This window comes from Takifugu rubripes, chromosome 8 (genome assembly GCF_901000725.2).
Source record: "Takifugu rubripes chromosome 8, fTakRub1.2, whole genome shotgun sequence".
In the NCBI taxonomy this organism is placed as follows: Eukaryota; Metazoa; Chordata; class Actinopteri; order Tetraodontiformes; family Tetraodontidae; genus Takifugu; species Takifugu rubripes.
The window spans coordinates 16,502,779-16,520,050 of record NC_042292.1 but is presented as its reverse complement, the minus strand read 5'-3'; the positions used below and the strand labels follow the sequence as shown (position 1 = coordinate 16,520,050).

The window sequence follows — 17,272 nt, the reverse complement described above, 5'->3', positions numbered from 1 at the left end:
ATTCAGTTCAGCCAATCTGCCTATCCACCCACCTTCCTCTGCAGTTCCTTTCACCTCAAAGGAAAACTTCTTGATATCTCTGACCCCCTCATTGTGTTTTATGTAAATGGTTGAAGCCTGTGTATCCCCCACCCCCCACCCGAGCCCGCAACCCCCCCGAGTTAAACCCCTTAATCTGCTCTCGGACACGTCTGGAGGGCAAAACAAACAAATAGGATCCCCCTTGTCTTCCTCCTCCCTTTATAGTGCCAAGTACACACACAGATCTCACAGTCAGTGACCCCCCCCCCACCTGAGCTCCCATGACAGAACATGACATCACCGAGGGCATAGGGAGACTTTAACCCCCACAAGGTTAATGAAGTGAGGTGGTGGCCATTACCACACTGGGGTAGGGCAATATTATTTGGAGGCTGTTCAGCTGCAACTGACTTAAGGTCCAGCCCAGAGGAGCTGTAGCTGTGACTACTAATGTCTGCATTTCAGCCGGCGGATTTAATTCAGCGGCCCCCTGTCATAAAATCTGGAAGGGCCTCACGTCTGAATATAGCGAGAAAACCTCTTAATCAGCAGGGGTCGTGATCATGGCCAGGACACCCGAAGGTGAACAATCATATTTGCATTACAATATGAAGAGATCACAGAGTTTCTAGTATAGCAAGCTGACACCGAAGCGGCTCAAAAGATCCAGGGGAAAGGGGTCATTCCGTCACACAAAAGCACCACCACCAGCCTCAATTTGCTCGAACCATCCGTGACACAAAATCAAACATCACTCAACACCAAAGTATGATTTGTCCATAATCAGAAGGCGCTCTGGGGATAAGTTAATCTATCTTTCAAGCTCATTTTAAAAAGGAACTTTTGACAGAGAGGGTAGGTTCCAGCTGGAGGCAAAGGGCGGTTCATCTGAAAGAAGGAGAAGCTTGTTGAGGTTAGGTCCTCATAAATATGTCAGGTGGTTCAAATAAGGCTTACTGGTCATTAATTCGAAAGAGAGCACACGTGGGGGGGCGTGTCTCACAAAGGTCAAAGTTGACAGGTCAAGGGATCAACGCGAGGCTGAGCAGCTGGTACTTTGGTTGGCGACCTCGGGTTTAAAAGAGAAGGGCAAAGAGATGCACAGACAGGCACTGGGTCTTGTTTAAAGGTTAACACAATAACGGCCAAATGGTGACAGAACTGTTTGGTAGGTGGAGCAGCTGTGACCAATCGAAAACCAAAAACTTCTATTTATGCATCTGCTGATGTCTGCTGTCTAGCCATTCCTTACCCTGTTTAAACCTTTTCCTCCCTTCACTGCACTTTACCTCTGACTCCCGCCTGAGAGGGAGCTGCGGTGGGCCAACAGCAGTGATGTCACTGCTGTTATTTTCAGGGCTGAGCTCATTGGCTGCAACCACAGAGAAGCTCGAATCCAAGTGTCAAGGAACAAGTGGCTGCGGTTCCTACTGGCCTGGCATTGGCCTGCATTTGCATTGCATCTGTGGAATGGATCTGGGACAAATTGTGGTACCTCTTGGTATTTTCTAACGACCTATTACTCAATGGAGGTTTCAGTCAGTAGGAAGCCATTAAAAGATGAGGGCGGAAAGATAAAAGGCCAGACAGACACCAGGAAAGCAACACCAAGACCCCCAACACACGGCTAAAATAAATAAAAGAGTTTCACATCGTAGAGTCTCCCCCTGTGGCCTCAGATATGGACGCCTGCAGCCACACGCAAGTTGGCCAGGACATGGAAAGAGTGACACACACGTGCACGACTGCCAGAAGGACTGACAGAAAGCAACCGCTTTTCCCCAATAATTCCAGCATAGATGGCTGTACAAGTTCCTTTGTAGGAAAATGCTGTGAAGTTGCCAGATTAGTGCAAAATTTAGCTAAACAACCTCATAGTGACCTGATTTAAAGAGTAAATACGGATAGTAGACATAAACTCGATAAGGGTGTAGTCAAAGCATTCTGATCACCCTCTGGTGGCAGGTTCCAGTATGCAACCATCCGACGTATTTCATAGATAACCAGAGGAAACCTTTGACAGGGCAGGTCAAAAACATGCACATTAACTTGCTGTAGCGTGTCTGTAGCAAACATTAATGCATTAAAATCAATCATCCCTCCCATGCTAACGCACTTATTTTGATAGTCCTAATAGTCACATGAATTTAAGGACCAAGGACAGGTCAGACTCAAACATACGGACGCACACGGACATGCATGAGAGATAGAAAAACATTATACACTATATTCTGCTCAAGAAGAGAATTATAATTCATTTGGATTTGTGTTTACAACATGCATAGCTATCTCATATCTGTGTGCCAGTCAGTTAATGTATTTCTTTGTGTGTGTGTGTGTGTGTGTGTGTGTGTGTGTGTGTGCGTGTGTGTGTGTGTGTGTGTGTGAGGGTCACTCTGGGCAGCTGTCCAGACTGCTAAGAAGAAAAAGAGTGCATTTCACCACAGGAGGTAAGTCTGGGCACTGAGCCAGTATCACACACACAAACACACACACACACACATGCATGCAAACAGCCACGCACGCACTCACACACACCCCGAGGCAGTGCTGTTGATGCCTGCAGGCAGGCCTGACCACTCGCTGCTCCCTCTGCCGCAGCGAGGCCACAGAGTAGGCTGGAACAGGAAGGACAGATGAGAGGAGATGAGACGGAGACGGAGGGGAGCAGCGTGGGGGAGTACAAGGTGATAAGGATGAGACAGAGCAAGGAACACAGACACAGAGACCGATACTGATAGATGGATAAAAAAGAGAAAGGAAGACAGGCTAACAAAGAAAGACAGGAACAACGTGTGGAGTTTATTCGATTTTCAGCCTTTCCTGACATCCAGATTGGCCACCAGATGGCAGTATAAAATATCGTCCTGTGTTTTGTGCCCCAGCATCACAGTCATAAACACTGAGAAACATGTTCAGTCACATTTGAATCTAGATTGGGGAACATTGAAGGTCAACCACAATTTTACTTCCTTGAGTTTAAATCCGAATAAGCAGATTTTGCTGGATTTGGCTCCAACTGTCTGTTCCTCTGGAGCCACAAACGTGTATTGCGGGCTCAGGACCTTCTCCCACCCCTCCACCAGCATGGTGTAAAGCAGACAAAAGAAAACACAAGAGTCGTCTGGAAGGGTTGAGACTCTAATAAAGTCGTTGCCGTTGTCTTTAAGGCACCAAATAGATTTTGTTTGCAGAGCTTCTATAGTACAGACAGGTGAAAAGGGGGGGTGGGGGGGTGAAAGAGATACAGCAAGACAGACAGTTGCTGAGAAAAGGGGAGAATGAGGGAGGGAGACAGAGGAAGAGAAAGAAAGAACCCCTGTGTCGTTGCCAGAGTGAGGTGTAGGGTTTCCTAAGAATGGTTTCCTGACTTAGCCATTCCGTAAGCCCTCTATCCACTTCCCCTGTTACACACACACACACACACACACACGCACACACACACACACACACACACACACACACACACACGCACTGCATATCACAGGAGATAGAGGCTTTTGGAAAATAGAATTCCCTCTGGCTACCCACACTCTGGTTACACCACCACGTTCCAGGTTGCAATTCCTCAGCCCTCATTTGTGTTTACTTAGGCTTTTCTCCTCAAAGAAAGAAAAAAAGATCCACAATCACCCCCAAGAGCCTCCAATCCGTGTTACTGGAAGTCCGGTCGTATCAGCCCCCTTCTATCCAAATATTATCGGAGGCAGAGACAATAAAAGCAGCAATAAATATCAACGAGAGTGCTCAGCACATCCATTTAACATGTTATGCCGTGTTGAAATATTGGTTTGAAAGTAAAGTCTAGAGGAGGAACGCTTTTATAGAAAGCACCCATTTCATCTCGTTGAGACATTTTTTTTAGCTACCACAGTAAAACGTCTCTCTATTCATAGTTCTACTGACTGAAAAATGCTGAGCTAAAGGATGCATCATCTTTCTGGGACTTGCTCTTGTTGCAAAATAAGCTCGCCTGAAAAACAAATCCCTCCCAGTTTTTAGAGCAGGTATACAGGATAGTGTTTCTCAACGGTATCCGATACCCACAGTGTGCCAGAATGATGACGATCCCGCTCATTACAAACCAATAAGATCCTCCCCGATAAAGCAAAAGGAAACACATGTCGCTCGGCACTTAAACAGAAAAGCTCGGGATAATTGCTAACAGTCGCTGCCGTCTGCGTTTGAGATGTTCCGCACGAAATGCTGCAGATAGCGGGAGGGACGCGTCACTGTGCAGTAGTATGCACAGGGAATCCAGAAGCCACAAGTACAAGTTGGCTTTTCCTTCCCCTTGACATCCCCCCCCCCAACCCCCGAGCCAAACCACAGTTTCTGATACCTCAGCCCCAGTCCAAATGATTCATTCAACCATCTGCCCACAAAAGAAACAGTGAAACAAAGAGTGAGCGCAACATAAAACAACCTATACTTTTCCAACCACATGCCGAACAAACCCATACACGCACACGTACACAAGACGTTTCTGCCTACCCGCAGAACAAACAGGAAAAAAAGGCATATTTACTCATCCACTCTCAGAAATAAGGGCTCCTTTTTGAGCCTCTACAGTTCCGTGTTCCTTATTTTAACATGGCAACGCGGTTGTTAGCGCTTCTGCCGCTCGGCGGGAAGGTCCCAGGTACGAATCCAAGCTCAAGGCACTTCTCTTTGATATGGATCTCGAACCCAACAATGCACTTTCAATGGACGAGAGGCTCTAAATTACCTCTTGTCATGTGTGTTTACAGTTGTGTACCAGTGCCAACGACTTTTGGGATACACTCTCTTGACACGGGACCCTACATGAACGCAAGAATTGATATGGTTGGAACCAGTGTCTTCTGTGGTGGTTCCAGATGACTCTCTTACAGTTACAGAGCTTCTGGAGAGATCAAAAGGAATCGGACAATACCTGGTCACCGATGAGGCATTTTGATGTTTTCCAGTCCAGAAAAGGCTTAAGAGAATAGATAGCTGAGGTCTGGGTGGGTGGTTGCAACACTGGTGCAGCAGTTCTGAGGTTGCTCATAAAAAGCCCATGTGAGGGCAGTATCCAAAATACAGGATTTGGCAACCTCCATTTTTTAAAGAAGTAACAGAACCCTGACTGAGGGTTCTACGTGGACAAGAACAGGGATGAAATCCATGCATGCTGAAGTAAACGCGTCATTGTCCACTGTCTCCTCCATACTTATCACCCTTTTCCTTCGCCAAACCCCAAAGGCAACACCATTCCTGCTACCACAGGCCCTCTTCCACTGTGGATCCCAGATGACATCATTGCTACCCCCTTCCCCCCCCCCTACCCCGCCCTCCTCCAGCACTGACCCTGCTCTCACAATCGGCTGCAATCCAAAACAAATCAACCAAGCCCGTCCCTAATGACAGGGCCAAGCTAAGCCATGCCAGGGGGCAGAAGGACTGGAGGCACTTTGGTCTGGGATGCAGCCCGTTAAGGATTCCTCCCCAAAAACATGTGGTTTGTTCTCCTTTCCCCGCTCTCTGAATGGAACAGAAATGGATGAATGAGGGCAGCATGGAGCGGGGAACCGGGAGACCACAGAGTAAGCTCACAGCCCAGAGGAGAGATCATTTGAAGCCCAGGTGGGATGTGATTCTACTTTCAAGTCAGGATGGTTTTCTCGTGCGGCTGGCATCGAATAGCAGAAGTATGCCCTTCAGACAGGATATGAGAATAAGGTCTATGCATGCAATTCAATCGGTTTTGCAAATTTCCTACTGACATTAGTGCATATGGGTGCTATTTAATCCTGCGGTTGGGTTTAGGGTTATGCACATGACATGACCAAGGTTTATTTTTGACCTTCCATTGCTCACACAAAACCTGAGACGAACAACTGTAGGAAATAATGAAGTTCTTGAAGAGCTGCGGTAGAGAAACTCTTTCCAGGTCCTCAAAATAATGCAATTTCCACCAACTTGATTCAAATGAATTAGAGGAAATCTCAAACCATCCGGGACGTCTTTACGTCAAGCTACAGAAAGTTGGACCTCAGGTCTCGTGAGTCCCACAGTAGTTCAGTAGCCCCGGGCCGCTTTAAGCTTTGTACCCTTTAATCTTCATGGTCCTACTGTTCTAGAGGGTTCCAGACTAACTGATTCATATGGTTGCTTTGAAAGCTTGAGCGGCCTCAATCAAAGGTAAGTCCTAGAGACTCGGGATAGCGAGCTAGAGCCGAGTCAATAGGGAAGATGGCAAATATCCATTGGGTCTCTGGTCAAGGTCTTAGTTACTGAAGTTACATTCAAGTCTAAAGTGTTCTCCCAAACTGCCCGAGGCACCTTACAGCGAAGGGTGATGACATGTTGACAGGTGACTTCTAAAGGAGCCCCTCTAATGACCCCTGGAAGACTGCACTCACACTTTCATTCCCAAGCTGTTTTAGTATTTTGCTTCGATTCCTGATGTTTCCGTTATTCCCATTTTATCTTTCCCAGGATTTTACAAGGTTAACACTTGACCCTTGAATGTTTTTATAATCAAGTCTCAAGCGATGTCCAGTCTTTAGAGTGTGAAATCTCCAGGGCAAATTGTATTTAAAAACTTTTACTTAAACTCTGTAGCTAACAGACCAAATCATATTACGGCCTCTAAAGAACATTTGAGATACAGTCGGATCCTTTTTTGGAGTCGGAGAACTCCTTTCTAATTATCTGGAAACCCCAGTGGTGTCGAGTCTGCTCCAACACTCAGAGCCGTCCGTGTCTCCGTTTGATTTTAGCCACATGTCCGTTTGCTAGCCCGGAGCGGAGCTGTAAACCTGTCATTGTTCTGGGTCAGCTCCCTGAGGATGTCCTGAAGGCTCCACACCACACACACACACTTTTGTGTACACACACACGAGAGAGAAAGATTCCTTCTCCTCTTAGGCGGGGACCGGGCCAAGTGCCTGTGTTCCGTCAAGGCGTCCAAAATTCCACGACTTTCCCAGAATTCCAGTCCCGAGCCAAGCAATATATTCTGTTGTCATCTGCAAGGTCTTAATGAAAACCCACCAGGAATACATGTGTCTGCTCCATAGGTGGAACTCACAGGGGGGGTGGGGGCGGGTCTGGACCCCCCAAAACTGGAAAGTCATATTCAAAATATTCACAGTACTGGTGTATTTGCAATTAAACGGTGGTGCCCCCCCCAATAATTACAGTTATGAAAATGTCCTGTTTATTGCCCCCTCCCCCCCCGGGTCTGCTCCATCACGTGTCTTCCCAAATATGCCGCACTCCGCCGAGGAAGAGATCCATTTGAAACTGTTCCATCAAGCACAGCTGCCTGCACCTCGGTACCAAATTAACCCGCCCAGTATAAACCGCTAATAGCGGCTCATCTGTACAAACAGAACGCTAGCGCTGGAAGTTGAGAGCCACTTTGGACGTGATTAATCGCCAATACCGTTTGTACATCAAGTCCAACCGGGGCTTGACCCTTTGCGTCATACCAGATCGGTGAGAAACTACATATATAACGTGTAAATGCCGCCGTTCGGATAGTTATTTTTGTCCCTCGCTCGGAGGGAACAACTCTGTGCCAAGAAATACGAATAAAAGCTGGTCCGTCGAGTATAAAATCTGCTTGGCGCCGCCTTGCGTGTTTGTGTTAGCGTACGCCGCTGCCGTAATATACTGCACACTTCTTTTCACAAATGAATACGTCTAAGTTTTAAGGTGCCTTGTAAATCACGGAGGCTAACTTTTCTTAGCCTTCCTGAAAGGTCGGCAGGAGCGGCGACCGCCCGCCGCTCCGGTGCTACTTGTCATCGACCTTGCCTAAATAAACAGTCACCCTGCTATTTCAGAAGGTTTGAAGATCATTAAAAAAAAAGAGTGCTTGAGGTGAACGACAAGCCGAGCCGGCGGTGCGGCGACAATAATATCCCCGTCAGCGTGCGTGAGCCGGCGGGTTTGACGATTAATCAAAAACGGTGACGGTAATTATGGTTTCAATTAGTTTCCTGGCCTCCGTGGAACAACAAGTTATAAGGGGGGAAAGATGGGCTGCCCCTGCACGGTGAAGTTAAAAAAGATTTTCCGCCCCATTAAACGGAAAGACGGAGGAAATAATAATTTTTTTCCCCGCCAAACTTGGACTCCCACTAATTGCTTAAACATGTCTGCTATAGATCCATATGTGAGTCGGTTTTGGCAGAACACTCGACTCACTTCATTCAGAGGTGTTCTTTAATCCCATTCCTTGGCCGCCGGGAGAGCGGCGGAGGAAGGGCAGATCAAGTTTAGTCATAAACTACTGTCCGGTTATTTACGAAACTTTAAACAATTGTATCTCAAGAATAACAATAACAAGAGAAAACCTTCCTTTTTCCCCCCATCGTTGGAACACAATCTAGGTTGCAACTCTGAGGTCAAATCCAACAGTCCAAATCTAACGCACTCGTTGTGCTAGTTTGGTGGTGGTGGTGGGAATAGCAGGTCTATCAGGAAACCAGGGAGAAAACATGTCAATGTCACGTTTTAGCATGTGTTAGCATGCTGAACAAGAGCAAAAGGGTCGGTGGACGGGAACGGCGGGGATGGGGGAAAGAAAACTTTTGCCTTCCAAAATTGGTCGACGTCTGAAAATTTGGTGAAGCGGAAACGCCAAGACGACACAAACCACAAACTGTCGATGATTCGTTTAGCCTCCGCCGTCGGCACCCCGACACCCCACAGTGTCAGCGATGCAGCCCAAGTCGGACTATATTTATCTGCTTTTGGGCCGTTTCCAGTACTCATGAGCAAACGATGTTCCGACCACATCTCTCCCTCCGGAACATGCCCGGATCATCTTCTCTTACGTCCTGATTGACACACACGTGCGCATATTAGCGCGGTAAAGAACGGAACCGCCGCTCTCTCCAGACCACAGCCCAGTTAGCCCGGCCTGCCTGCTGCGACCCAGGCCGGGGCCGTTTTTCCAGACCCCAGTCCAGACTCATACTATCCATTTCTGCAGCCCTGTGGGTTTTTTTTTTTTTTTTTACAAGCAAAAATGTTGCTGCATTTTAAATAAAAGACTGATTTTGCAGAAATTTTGATTAAGTTTTTTTTCTGTGGCGTTTTTGGTCAACCAGAAAATATCCAAGAGTGAGTAAATGTAGCGCCACTTATTGAATTAGGATTTAATGTTTCTGACTAATGCTCCAGCAGTGTGCTTGAACAGGCTAGGGATGCTAAGCTAACTCAAATCTAAGGACAGACGAATAAGCGGAACAAAAGTCTGCTGACGTGAGTAGCATTATGGAACATATTTTAATAAGTTAACTTAGCAACATGCTAAGTTAAGAAAGATATTTCTTTCATCTCGCGCTATCTAAAAGTTAAGATTATTTGGTGTAATTATATTAATTAATCTAGACAAACTGTTTTAATCACGGATCTCCTCTGGAATCCAGACAAATTTAGCTCCAGATGTTTCGAGTTAAACACTTTGTTAGTTCATATATCTGAATTGAGCTTCTCCGACGTACATCTGTCCAACATCTGTAAACATATGGATGGTTTCCTGTTGAGCATTTGGTGGTTCTTATGAAGACATATAGGAATCCTTCCTTTAATGGAAGCTAGAATGACCTCACTGGTTTCTCCGAGGTCAAACACGAAAAGTCGGCCTTTTCTCTTGGAAATGAAATTCATCTAAATTTTCTCGAGCCTCTCCAACCTTCTTTTGTCCCGCATTCTGGTCCTGTCCACTGCACTTAACGCGGTCCAAGCGAGGCCGTAATTCACATACCGCCACCCCCTTCCCGGACGCGCCTCCAACCCCGTGAACTGTCTGTCAACCCTTGTTCCCATGGCGATTACTCAGAAACCCTGGCCAATTATCCGCCGCTCTTCGGCGCGCGCTGTAAGAGTGGCTGGGTGGGATGACACGCCGGCGCTCTCTGTCACCGCAGGAGATTTGTGTGATGGGTTAATGAGGAGATGCCGGGGGGGGGCATCGCCGAGTTCATGTTGGTTTCCAGCTCCGACAGCATTGAATGGTTCGCAGCGATGCGCGTCTCTAAGTGGACGGTAAACAACGGCCTGCGTTAACCTCGAGGCCTGCGTCTGAACAAAAGAGCCACGAGGGGTAAAGGCCGCGTCACGGAGCAGGGCGAGCAACCTGAAGGCCGCGCTGAGCAACCTGTTGCACTCTGGAGGCCCGGCGTCTCCGTTGTGTGTGTGTAGGTGACGCGTCCTCTCAAGAATGCGGCTCTCTTCCTCCCGCGGCTCTCTTGAGTTTCCCCTCTCGCTGCTCACTTCACTCGCACGGCCGAGGGAGCTGTCGCTTGAGGAATCTGGAAAACACCAGCGGGGAATGACAGGAATTTCTGCCTTTCATTCCCCCCCCACCCACCGCCCACCTTCTCAGCCCCCCCCCCTCCACCACCCCCTTAACTCTGGATGCCTTCGCACAGCCGGGCTCTTGAGTTTTCTCTTGTTTCTGAACGCAGCCCAACAATAACAAGCTCTCATAAACAAAGAGGCTTGTTGATTGGGGGGTTGAGATGGAGAGTGGCCGCCGCTGGCCAGCACCGAGGGTTTTACTGGCAGCGGGCCCGCGCGTCTGAAAGCAGAGGCTGCACGGAAAGACGGAGAGAGTTTTAAAGGCCATGTCAGGAAACCAGAGAAGAAACAAGAAAATTGTGAGGGAAAAATCCTTTTTTGGGGGGGGGGAAGATGACACAATTTAGTGGCTTTAAGAAATGCAGAAAGTTATTCTCGTGAATAAGATGGTTGAACAATTAACTATCCAGTTTTCCGCTAATTTCTATGATGCACTTAAACGCATCACGCTGCATTATCAACTGTTTGGTGTCGCGCGCCCCCTCGTGGACACATCCTGTCGTGCACTTCCTGCCATCACGAAAGCGCAACACATTCACAGAATATTAGATTTGTTCCAAGAGCATTGCAGTTTATTGAAATCACGTAAAGCACTCACTCACACGCACACACACATCAAAGGGAAGGTCCTTCAGCGGGAATCATTTACTGGCAGGCTTGAATGGATCGGACCAAACCTTCACACCTTCGGGGGAGGAAACATAGCATTAATGCAAATATTCCACTAATAATGAGTCAAATTAGCTGTCAGAGAATTTGTCATAAAGTCTAAGTGGTGTCTAAGTGTGGGTCAGCACACAGGACATTTGATGATTTTATGGGTTTAAATTCTGTTAGCAGCAGAAACGAGTGTGTTTGGGCAGATATGAGCTCTTACCTACAGGCTGCACATCTGCCTGGTTGATTCCATCCCGATTCATCTTCTGAACTTCTCCTAGACGAGACAAGACATCTTTAATTCAGTGGCTCCTGTCAGCAGCAGGGAGATTTAGATTCAACATCTGCAGCGTGTTTAGACATTTGTCTCTCCATGAACTGGTCTGGAATGAAACCAAGAACCCTGGCGTGACTGCAGCTCATATATTCACAACTATTAAAGTCAATGGTTTTATTATTCCCCTGTTAAATGGAGTGAATCACTCGCTTTAAATTAGCCGCATTTAGCACAAGAGATTTGATGTGTTTACTTACACGGGTTTAATTGAATTTCTAGTGGCATAAAAACTGAAGATACGAGGTGAAAACTAGATAGAGGGCAGATGTGAAAAATTTAAGGTTTATTATCTTACCAACAATGGCGCCGGCCAAACAGTAATCATAATTCTTTTAGCTTAACAAATAAAAGTGACGAAAGACGGAATAATGAAATCTCGACATTAATTACATTAAATTTGGCGTTGTGCGATGTCCTGCTGTCTAAAATAAAGGTTACGAAAGTCAAAAACACTTACTGTACTCTCTTTTATGCATGTAAGGGTAGAAAAATATGGGGTAAAACGCAGCGGCAACCGCAGTCACAAACCCACCGAATATTAGCGCTATCCGCGTGTTTTTGGACATTTTATAATTTCATCTGGAGCCCGACTCTCACCTCCAGGAAAACGCCGTGTTTGCAGCGACTGTTTCCGGCGTAAAGGTCAGCAGAAGCACGGCCAGCGGAAACGCGAAGCTCGGACGGTTTGTTCTTCAGCGGCACCCGTAACCATAAAATGGCGACGTCACAGTCACGTGAAAAACAATAATAAGGAAGTGTAGGAATATTTACAGCGCTTTTAACGAAAATGAGGAGTTTTTGGGGTGTTTTGGCATGTTTTGTTTGTTGTTTTGACTTTTTTGCAGTGACGGAAGATGACAAACCAATTCAGACATTTGTAATCCCTCACAGTCACATGGATGTTGGCTGGGTTTACACAATTCAGGCAGGTTCAGTCTAAAGTGCATCTGAACAGTTTTTCCACCCTCCTTAGTCAACAACAGCTACTCATCTTCATTTAAAACATCACTGGATTTCTTTTGCAGTGGGGGAAACACACATATAAGTACAATCATGTCTATTGGATCCACTGAGGCACAATATTGCTTCTTTATATGCTCTTCACTTTTTTTAAATCCTATAATCCAGATTTAAGCAACCTGCACTTTGCAGCATCTTGTCTTTGTGTTGTGTGTGGTTTGATACCGTTTATACCGTAGTTTGTCCACAACCAAAGAGCTCTGTGGCATGATGTGTCCATATGTGTGTTTTTGGTTCATCACCTTTCAGGAGAGCATGCACGCCTACGCGGCCAACGTGTACACCACTGTGACCGAGGAGCTGTCGAAGGCGGCGGAGCGCAGGTTCATCGCCGTGGAGCAGGAGTTCTTTAGGCTGTGGTGGGATACCGTGGCCACAGACACCCTCAAGAGACAAGTGAGGGTCTGGTCTTTCCTGTGGAGAGTTTGAAATTGTCGGGAATTGTTGATTGACACACTTTCGATGTCAAGGTGCGGCAGCTCGTGAAAGAGGGCCGGCTTGAGTTCGTGCTCGGGGGTCAGGTGATGCACGACGAGGCGGTGACCGATCTGGAGGACGAGATTTTACAGATGACAGGTGCTCCTACACGTTTCAATCCAAACCAAATGTCAGGTTGGGGGGGGGGGGGGGATGTCCCGACCAACGCCTTTCTGTGCCGTTTCAGAGGGACACGGTTTCCTTTACGAGACCTTCGGGGTGCGTCCCCAATTTTCCTGGCACGTGGATCCGTTCGGAGCCTCGGCCACCACCCCGGTCCTCTTCGCCCTGGCTGGGTTTAACGCTCACGTCATCTCCCGCATAGACTACGACCTAAAAGACGGCATGCAGAAAGACAAAGTAATCACCGACAACAGATGACATATGTGTTATTTTCTAAGCTGTTGAATTTCACGACCACACAGAAGCCTCAGATGTACAAACGTTGTTGACTCTTCCCTGGAATAGAAACTCCAGTTTGTATGGGGAGGCTCTCGCTCTTTAAAAGAGAAGCAACTGATCTTCACTCACACTATGGACCAGTTCAGCTACTGCACCCCGTCACACCTGCCCTTCTCCAACAGGTAAGTCCAGGTGTTCTCCAGCATCTGCTGCAGGTCTCGCCCACAAAACAAAAAGGGTCGCGCTTTTGTTGTCGCAGCTCTGGTTTCTACTGGAATGGAGTCGCCTTATTCCCTGACCCACCTAAGGATGGAGTTTACCCCAACATGAGCCTGCCCGTCACCAAGGAGACGGTGCACGCCTATGCAAAAACTATGGTGGAGAACATCAAGCAGAGAGCTGCCTGGTTTAGGACCAACCACGTTCTCTGGCCGTGGGTGAGTAAATAGAATTTCAATCGACCAAAACTCGAAATCGAGCTGCTCTTTCAATATCTTCGGCGTGGCTAACGGCTAATGCTAACCTCTGCTCTGATTCAGGGATGCGACAAACAGTTCTACAACTCATCGGTTCAGTTCAGCAACATGGATCCGCTAATGAAGTACATCAACCAGAACAGCAAACAGTTTGGGGTCACAGTCCAGTATTCCACTCTGGGTGAATACTTCCAAGCCGTCCACCAATCAGAGCTTATCTGGGAGCAAAGGGGAAGTGAGGATTTTCTACCGTACTCTACAGGTGAGAATCTGAGAGCGCATCAGATTTGCTCCTCGTGGCAGGTCGGGTTGAGACCCTTTTGTCCTCGTCTCAGAGCCGCACCAGGCGTGGACCGGGTTTTACGCCTCCAGGAATGTTCTGAAAGGAGTCGCCCGAAGGGCCAGTTCGCAGCTGCACGCGGCCGAGACTCTGTTCACCCGGTACAGAATTTGCTTTCCCGATGGACCCGTGGCTAAAGACTGGGCCCTGGACAAACTGAGGGCGCTCCGCTGGGCTGTGTCTGAGGTGATCCTCCAAAATCTAAACACCTGGAATGGAAACCAAACAGAACCAACTCTTCTGGTGTTTTTAGGTGCAACATCACGATGGCATCACTGGCACGGAGTCTCCAGAAGTGGCAGACATGTACCTGCAGCATCTGACACAGGCCATGATGGATGTGGAGGAGCTTCTGGCTGCGCTCTTCCTGCTGCCGCATGGCCTCGACACGTCCGACATTACGGGCAGCCTCTACGGCAAGACAGGTCTGTAACACCTCTAAAGAGGACTGCGGCACGATTTGGGATGCTAATATTGCTGCGGTGTTTCAAATTAGCGCAGCTACGCTAAAAAAAGAGCTTTCAATAAAGTTACTTGACAGGATTTGTCTCAATTTTCCAGATGTTGATGAAGGTTTGGAGCAACATGTCATTGTTTACAACCCGTTAGCATGGAACATCACCACTATCATCAACACGACTGTAACCTTCCCGCACGCCACCGTCTTTGATGATGACGGGCAGCCCGTGCCTGCACAGGTATTTTTTTTAAATGTAGAGCATTTTCACTGTTTTCTTAAGTATCGGGTTCCTTTTACACTCAGAAACTCTCGAATACTGTAAAAATAATCCTGATCAACTCGGTCTGCTGCAGATTCAACAGTCGGCACATTCAAACGCGACGTTTGATCTCTTCATGCTGGTGGAACTGGGAGGTCTTCAGCACAGGAAGTACCTGATTAAGCTCTCAGAGAAGCTCTGTTCTCAGAAGTCTGAGTGTGGGTGGACTTACAGAGCTAAAGGCGTTCTGTTTGAGAGGCGTGGCGTCGGAGGGTCGCCAAGAACAGGGAGAAGGCTCCTGCCCGTTCTTAACGAGTGCTACAGACTGATGTTCGACCAGGATACAAACTTGCTCCACAGCATCACTCATCTGTAGGAATTTACTCTCTTTCAGTCTCCACTTTAAGCTTCCCAGTCGTAGCTTTTCCTGACGTCACATCTGGCCACCAGGGGGCGTTTCTGACTGTGTCTATAGAAAATAATCAGAAAATGTGTCTTTTTTTCCCCTCGTATTTTGGCAGTCAGGACAAAAGGAGGGTGAGGATGACTCAGGATTTCTGGGAGTACCATGCAAACGGCGACACAAAAGCAGGGCCCATCTCTGATAATTACATCTTCACCGGCAACAGTTCAGCCGTGCGGGCCTATAAAGCCGTGCAAATGGAGATTATTCCCGGGAAGGTCGTAACAGAGATCAGGCAGCTCTTCTTCAGGTGCGTAAAAGTACCAATCTTCTAACCTTCCCCGTCACAACTTGATCTGTTGTCTGTCGATCGTTCCAGGGAGGAGAGCGACCGGGACTACGCCTTCTCCATCACCACCCGCGTCCCGGAATGCTACGGGAGCAGAGTGAGGTGTCACAGGCTGGAGCAGACGTACTCGCTGGGGCCCCTGCGCCTCAACACGGAGGTGGTCCTCAGGAGCAGCACCTCTCTGAAGAACAATCAAACCGTGTTCACAGACGATAACGGCTATCAAATGATGGAGCGCAAGCACAGGATGTTCATTAACAACACCATCGCAAGAGTAAGAGGACTGGACTTCCCAGAACTTTCCCGTGTTCCCGTAGATGTATTACATCTCTGTATTTCAGAACTTTTTCCCCATGGTTCGGACGGCGTACATTGCAGACGCCCTCAGCAGGCTGGTGCTGGTCAGCGACAGAGCTCACGGCGTCTCCAGTCAAGCTAACGGACAGTTGGAGGTACTGTTATCAACTGATCTCTGAACAGAGGAAGAGAGCAACTCTCCCCGTCTGCTCGCCCACCAGGTCATGCTCCATCGGCGTCTTTGGAACAACCTGCCGTGGAACCTGGGCTACAACCTGACGCTGAACGACAGCTCGGTGGTGCGGCCGGCTCTGTGGGTGACGCTGGGCTCCGTCAACACCACTTCCAAGCTTTACCAGAGGGAGGCGATAGAGCTGCAGCACAGGCCTGTTGTCATGGCGATAGACCAACCTGGTGAGCGCTCCTGGCTCCATAATAATATTCCCTTGCGCCGCTTTCAATTGTGTTTGTGTTTGGCGTACGTCTAGAAAAACCTCGGCAGGTGAAGGAACCCAGGAAAGGTTCTCCGTCGCTGCCAGTGGTTCTCCCGCCCAACCTCCACCTGCTCAGCTTCAGCATCCCTGGATGGAACTATAGCTCAGATCACCACGTGCACCTCAGACGGGTTCAGTCAGGTCAGATGTGAAACTTTCATTTTTGCCTTTTTATCCCATTTATCCCATAATTGACATCATGGACGGTGGATCTTGGCCCTCCAGGTCAGGAGCTGCGTTCTGAACCGGACTACAGTCGGGTCCTGTTGAGGATCATGCACATTTTCGAGGAAGGAGAAGATGCAGAGCTTTCCAAACCCGTCACCATAAACATGAAGGTGTTGACAAACGCTTCACCTCAGCACCCCCACATTCAGTAATCTGACTCCTGTTCTTCGCTGGTTGTTATTTCCTGTTTGAACAGGAAGTCCTCCAAGGTGTGGGAGAAGTCAAAGTGCTTGAGGAGCGTTCTCTCACAGGAACCTGGGACATCGGCAGCCTGCAGAGGTGGAAGTGGAAGACAACAAATAGCCACGAAACCGGTGAGAGAGCCGCATTAGCATTTGTTGCCCATCGCATCGCTCTTATCTGTTTTCTTTACTCCAGATGACAAACGGCAGCAGGGCAGCGCAGAGTTCAATGTGACCATCGCACCAAAAGAGATCAGGACCTTCTTTGTGCAGTTTGAAGCCAGGAACTTTTAGGCCAAGCTATTTTCTTTATCTTCTGTGAAGACAGATTCTGTGATTGACCTCTTGCCTTTGCACACAGTGTAGCTGACTAATGATGTTAATTGAATCACATTAAAATTATTAATTAAACGCATTTTTGTCTGTTCTTTTCAATTTCTTTGTTTGGCTTGTACCTTTTCTTGAGGGGGAAAAAAGTGGAGTCTGCGCCCTATTTGCTGCCATTTTTCCCACCAGGTGGTTGTAG

The 17,272-nt window shown here is 47.8% G+C and overlaps 2 protein-coding genes across 2 annotated transcripts; one reads left to right on the top strand and one right to left on the bottom strand.

The window, feature by feature from the left end:
* Nucleotides 1-10,915: 10,915 nt before the first annotated feature.
* Nucleotides 10,916-12,028, bottom strand: smim20 (small integral membrane protein 20). Its single transcript, XM_011606706.2, has 3 exons — nt 11,817-12,028; nt 11,243-11,299; nt 10,916-11,050 (listed from the first exon to the last, which is right to left on the bottom strand). Exons 1-3 carry the CDS (start codon nt 11,923-11,925, stop codon nt 11,007-11,009), a joined length of 210 nt encoding a protein of 69 aa, XP_011605008.1. The 5' UTR covers nt 11,926-12,028; the 3' UTR covers nt 10,916-11,006.
* A 39-nt stretch (nt 12,029-12,067) lies between these two features.
* On the top strand, nt 12,068-17,161 carry man2b2 (mannosidase, alpha, class 2B, member 2). The gene is made up of 19 exons (XM_011606707.2): nt 12,068-12,284; nt 12,629-12,775; nt 12,850-12,955; nt 13,044-13,216; nt 13,325-13,440; nt 13,518-13,695; nt 13,798-13,996; nt 14,070-14,260; nt 14,328-14,499; nt 14,636-14,772; nt 14,888-15,165; nt 15,315-15,506; nt 15,576-15,819; nt 15,887-15,997; nt 16,064-16,256; nt 16,331-16,477; nt 16,562-16,674; nt 16,761-16,878; nt 16,943-17,161. Exons 1-19 carry the CDS (start codon nt 12,147-12,149, stop codon nt 17,038-17,040), a joined length of 3,051 nt encoding a protein of 1,016 aa, XP_011605009.2. The 5' UTR covers nt 12,068-12,146; the 3' UTR covers nt 17,041-17,161.
* The last annotated feature ends 111 nt before the right edge of the window (nt 17,162-17,272 follow it).

Coding starts and splice junctions, on each gene's coding strand:
- man2b2 (XM_011606707.2), top strand. CDS start 12,147: ATGAGGAGTTTTTGGGGTGTTTTGGCATGTTTTGTTTGTTGTTTTGAC. Junction 13,217..13,324: donor ACGGCATGCAGAAAGACAAA/GTAATCACCGAC, acceptor TCCCTGGAATAG/AAACTCCAGTTTGTATGGGG. Junction 16,879..16,942: donor AACAAATAGCCACGAAACCG/GTGAGAGAGCCG, acceptor TCTTTACTCCAG/ATGACAAACGGCAGCAGGGC.
- smim20 (XM_011606706.2), bottom strand. CDS start 11,925: ATGTCCAAAAACACGCGGATAGCGCTAATATTCGGTGGGTTTGTGACT. Junction 11,300..11,816: donor CATGCATAAAAGAGAGTACA/GTAAGTGTTTTT, acceptor TGTCTCGTCTAG/GAGAAGTTCAGAAGATGAAT. Junction 11,051..11,242: donor GGCAGATGTGCAGCCTGTAG/GTAAGAGCTCAT, acceptor CCTCCCCCGAAG/GTGTGAAGGTTTGGTCCGAT.